Source organism: Aplysia californica, unplaced genomic scaffold, assembly GCF_000002075.1.
Source record: "Aplysia californica isolate F4 #8 unplaced genomic scaffold, AplCal3.0 scaffold01115, whole genome shotgun sequence".
NCBI classification, from domain to species: Eukaryota; Metazoa; Mollusca; class Gastropoda; order Aplysiida; family Aplysiidae; genus Aplysia; species Aplysia californica.
The window spans coordinates 1-5,336 of NW_004798385.1; the positions used below are offsets into that span (position 1 = coordinate 1).

General features: G+C 39.6%; 1 protein-coding gene across 1 annotated transcript in view; it reads left to right on the forward strand.

Moving 5' to 3' along the window:
* The first annotated feature begins 2,561 nt into the window (after positions 1–2,561).
* LOC101855689 (fibrinogen C domain-containing protein 1-A) overlaps positions 2,562–5,336 on the forward strand; it is a 7,989-nt gene continuing 5,214 nt past the window's right edge. Inside the window, exons 1-2 of the mRNA XM_005111763.1 lie at positions 2,562–2,609; positions 5,200–5,316. Of these exons, the coding sequence (XP_005111820.1) occupies positions 2,562–2,609; positions 5,200–5,316 (165 nt within the window). The remainder of the gene's footprint in view (positions 2,610–5,199; positions 5,317–5,336) is intronic.

Consider the following 5,336-nt stretch of genomic DNA (forward strand, 5'->3'; position numbering starts at 1 on the left):
TGTGTGTGTGTGAGTCTGTGAGTGTAGTTTACCCAAGATTCTCTGCTACACGATCTTTGGTGTCACTGCTCTGCCGTAGCCTTATACGAGGTGCCCATGGCGTGTCGGGTCCGATCTCCCCACTCGTCGCCTTTGGTTTTTTTTAGGCAATGAGTCGGGCGCTATCGGCTTGTGCCACAATAGCCGCTTTGATCGCTCAATCTGGCTAGCAGACCGCCCCGACCAGACTCGATCCCCTAATGGGCACCCCATATAAGCTGATAAAACGCTTTTTTTCAATTTTAGCTTCATTTTGTTTTATTTTATCTTTTTAAAAATAATTTGCTAAATTGATAAATACTTGGAAGAGCCCTTGCGATGGAAGTAGAAATCAAATAGACTTCATACTTATTCAGAAACGTTTTAGAAATACAATTAAAGCGTCTAAATATCTGCCAGCAGCAGACTGAGATAGTAACCATGTACCTGTCATGTGTAAAATACGGATAAGACTGAAGAAACTTAAAAAGTCAAAGTACTAACCAAAATTTGACATAGGTCTTTTAAAGACAAATCAAGAACTGAAAGAACGTTTCTCCATAGATGTAAGCAATAAATTTCAAGCTTTGGAAAACATTACTAAATCGGAAGAGCTATGGAGGAAAATGAAAGACTCAATAATGGAAGCTGTGAAAGAAAATATCCCCCCCGAAAGCTAAAAAAAAAAACTAATTAAAAAGGGATGACCCACGACATATTAAAACTAATGGAAGAGAGAAGAAAGGCAAAATCAAAAGTGGAAAAGTACAACATCTTAAATAGGGAAATAAAGAAAAAATGCAACGGAGCAAAAGAAACATGGATCAATGATCAGTGTCAACAAATAGAGAAGAACCAGAACAGCAAATACATGCATTCAAAAATCAAAGAAGTAAGTGGGATAAAAGGATGCTCAAATACAGGATGCATACTATCAAAAGGAGGAGATATTTTAACGGACAATGGGGATGTCTTAAACAGATGGTCAGAATACCTAGAAGAACTTTTCAAAGATAATAGAGGAGAAAAACGGTAATAAAGAATGAAATAAATGGACAACCAATGCTGAAAGCAGAAGTACAGGCTGCCATTAGGGAAATGAAACAAGAAAAAGCCACAGGGCCAAATAATGTACCAGTTGAGGTGATTGTCACGCTTGAAGAACTAGGCACTGAAATAACAACAAAGCTGCTAAATGCTATTTATGGCAGCGGTGAGATCCCAGAAGATATGATGAAATCAGTTTTTGTAGCTTTACCTAAAACACCAGGTGCCACTGAATGTGATATGCATAGAACAATTGGTCTTATGAGTCATTTTACAAAAATATTGCTTCGAGTACTAATGGGAAGATTGAGAAAAAGTGTAAGACCAGATATATCTAAAACACAATTCGGCTTTGTTCCTGACAAGGGCACCAGAAAAGCTATATTCACTTTAACAATGTTAATGGAAAGGTGTACTGAAGCACAGAAAGATCTGTATTTATGCTTCATAGATTATTCAAAGGTTTTCGATAAAGTTAGACATGATGAGCTATTAAAAATACTGGAAAAGCTAGACATAGAAGGAAAAGATCTAAGAATTATCAGGAAACTGTACTGAGACCAAAACGCGGTTGTACAAATTAATGAAGAATACAGTAAATATAAGCAGACTAGGCGAGGAGTGAGGCAAGGATGTGTTATGTCACCAGACCTCTTTAACATGTACAGTGAAACAATCCTTAGAAACATAGAAGAATATCCAGGTCTCAAAGTAAATGAAGAAAATATTAATAACATCAGATATGCAGATGACACAGTTTTAATAGCAGGCTCAGAAAAGGATCTTCAATTGCTTCTACATATTGTTGTAACAGAAAGTTAACGTAAAGGATTATTGTTGAATGTAAAAAAACCCAGAATGCATGGTAATATCCAAAAAAGCAGCAAATCTTGGTTGTAATCTCATTAGCAAAGGGGCAAACATCAAACAACAGTTTAAATATCTAGGATATATGATAACATCTGATGCCAAATGTTCAACAGAAATAAAACGGAGAATTACAATGGTTAAGGCTAGTTTCAATAAAAAGGAGCCCAATCCTGAAAAATAGAAACATCTCAATGAACACCAAAATGAAAGTTCTGAAATGCTATGTTTGGTCAACCCTTCTATGTGGCTGTGAAAGCTGGACAATCACTAAAGACAGTGAAAATAAAATAGAAGCAACAGAAATGTGGTTTCTTTGGAGACTGCTAAGAGTATCGTGGAAGGAAAAGAAATCAAGTGAGGTAGTGTTTGATGAAGCCCACGTGGGACGCTCAATGTTAAAAAACAATCAGGGAACAACAAATGCAGTTTTTGGGACACCTGAAATAGAAATAAGGGTCTTGAACATCTAGCTCTCACTTTCAAATTGAGGTGCAAGCGGGGCAGGGGTAGGCCCAAAACAATATACTTAGGGAACCTAAACAAATGGGTAACATGGAAACATCAGGGAAACGAAGCTTTTTTTAGAGCATCCGAGAAAAGGAATGAATGGAGAACCTTGATTGCCGATGTCTGTCGCAGATGTGGCACTGGATAATGATGAAATTGATAGCCTGGTCAGTTACCTTATTTGTGTAGAAAAAAAATAAAAGTGAAATTATTTCTATTAAAAAAAAATTAGGCCTAGAATTCAAATGTCAGAAGGACGTCTTTTTTAAAATGGTTACGATGACTAAAACTGAAGTAAAAGCCTCTTTATCTCGAGACTGCTGGGAATTGTACGCGTTTTGTCAGCGTACGACAGGATATTATGGTTGTGATGGCTGTTGTTCTATTTGTTCGGTAAGAGTTTTACGGTACTTGCAAGTGTATACGCTTGTTTGAGCGCGCGGGATTCGAGTTGGTTGTTTTCACGTTCTAAAGTTCACAGCACGACTTGGTTTCATTTTATGTTTTAGTTTTAGGAAGATTTTACGGCGCTCACAACTGCATAAGGTCATATGAGCGCCAAGGGGTGGATGTCAACAGAGAAGTCCAAACGAGCAATCGGGCTTACTCTGCTCACCTATCTAGCCTCAACAGCACAAAATCTGGTTCGACTATCAAGGCACCCCGGAAATTGCAGTTCACAAGAGATTGACAACGATACAAAAGAAGTGGACGAAAAATGACGATAGAAAGGGTGAGGAAAGAAAAGCAGCAGTTCCCCCTATGTTGTTCCGGCACATATAAGCACGACATTGATAAATCAGTCCATTTTCAATTCTACTGTGCATAAGAATATGTCAGTGTTCTCGTTACAGGAATGCCCTAAAGACAACTTCAGTCAGTAGCACTGCTCGGGGGGGGGGGGGGGGAGTTGTTTGTAGATAGGGAAGCAGCACCTCCAGCTGAGTCCGATTTAGAGACCCATTGCTGAAAATTTTCTCCGCGTGGATGAGTTTTTGGAGCAATTTTGAAGTTTTTCATGTCTGTTCAAGACATGTATTTGTGGTCAGGTCTGAATTTATCTTTGTATTGGTGAGATGCTGATGCTGCTGAAAAAGTTCATCAGAAGAAATTGCCCCGTGTCATTTCCTTAAAAGCTGATGTTGTCCTGGTCTTCAAGGAATGGGATTCGAAATGTCCATTTATTTATTTTTCTTTTTTTTTTGAGCTGCGTAGTGTAATGAAAGTTTTTGTATGTTAAGTTTTAATTTTACTTAGGGTTTACGGCGCTCGCAACTGCATACGGTCAAAGACTGCCAAAGGGTGGATGTCAAAAGTCCAAACGGGGAATCAGGCTTACTCTGCTCACCTCTCTAGCCTCAACAGCACAAAGTATGCTTCGACTATCAATGCACCCCGGAAATAGCAGTTCACAAGAGATTGACAAACATACAAAAAAGTAGAGGGAAAATGACGACAGTAAGGATGACGAAAGAAAAATCAGCAGTCCCCCCTATGTTTTTCTGGCACAGTTATGAGCATGACATTGATAAATCAGCCCATTTACAATTCTGCTGTGTATAAGAACATATTAATACCCCCCGCCCCCTTTTTTTGGAATGACCGAAAGACAACTTCAGTCATCGGCACGGCCCTGGTTTAGGGGGGGGGGGAGTTTTTGTCTTCTAGTTTGGAGGATAGGGTGTTGGCCTGGGCGTGAAGGATCTCCACATGAGACCTGGCGTGGGTGGCCTAGTGATTAGGCTCTCGGACTCGCAACCGTAAGGTCGTGGGTTCGAATCCCGTCCGGGGCCCGACGTTGTGTCCTTGGGAAAGGCACTTAACACGAATTTTCCGCACTTCACCCAGGTGGGAAATGGTTCCCAGTTATAGACAGTGAAAAGTCTTGTCAGTTTGTTAGTGTTTGAGCGCTTAGGCCTGATCATCTGCTTGCATAGAGGCCTATGCTTCACGTGAAGTTGAGAATGTTTCTGCTGGGGTAATATTATATACATCTTGTTTAAAGCGCAATATAGAGCTGTTGAGACCGGATGTGCGCTATACAAATGCTATTAATAATAATAATAATTATTATCATCATCATTAGTAGTAGTAGTAGTAGTAGTAGTAGTAGTAGTAGTAGTAGTAGTAGTAGTATTGTCATTATCATTATTATGTACCGAAAGCCAACATCGAAGCAGAGACTGTGTATGGGATATAGCAATCTAGCGCTTTTAGAGTTCTCACAGTTCTATTATATATTAGTCCTGACAATGGAATTACTGCTACATTATGTCTTCTTCCATTTCGTTACCCTAGAATTGCAAGGTTCTGTCTGCTCAGTACTTAGTTTTGAGGAATTTGGGAGCAAATTTTAAAAGAAATTAAGTTTCACAACATGTCAAGCTTTTTCGAGTGCAATTCTCTGAGTATCTTGACAACGACTCCAAATAATCTTACAATTTTGGTAGAGGAAGACAGAACATTGATGTGGGTGGTTGGCGGGAGCTCTGGTGTGGTTTGCTTCTTCTTTCCTATCAAAGATCTATCGTCCTTATCTCCCCTTCTTCTTTTTTCTGTTTGTTACTCTCTTGTAACACCTCTAATCTTCTCGCGCTCATATGACCGTATGCAGTTGCGAGTGCCTTAAAACCTCAACTTAAACTAAAAAAAGAACATTGATTGGTTTCTGACCTTGAGTAATCCTCAAAATGGCCCAAAACGTCAGTTAGAACTGTATAATTCCGAGGTAGTGATTTACTGTATTTGTCTTTCCAGCCCCGTGCGTGCATTGACGTAGCAGGAGGTCAGGCCAGGCATGTGGTGACCATGTATAACGGTATGGAGGTGTTGTGTGACACGGAGACAGAAAGTGGAGGCTGGATCGTGTTTCAGGTACGCAGAAGTAATTACAC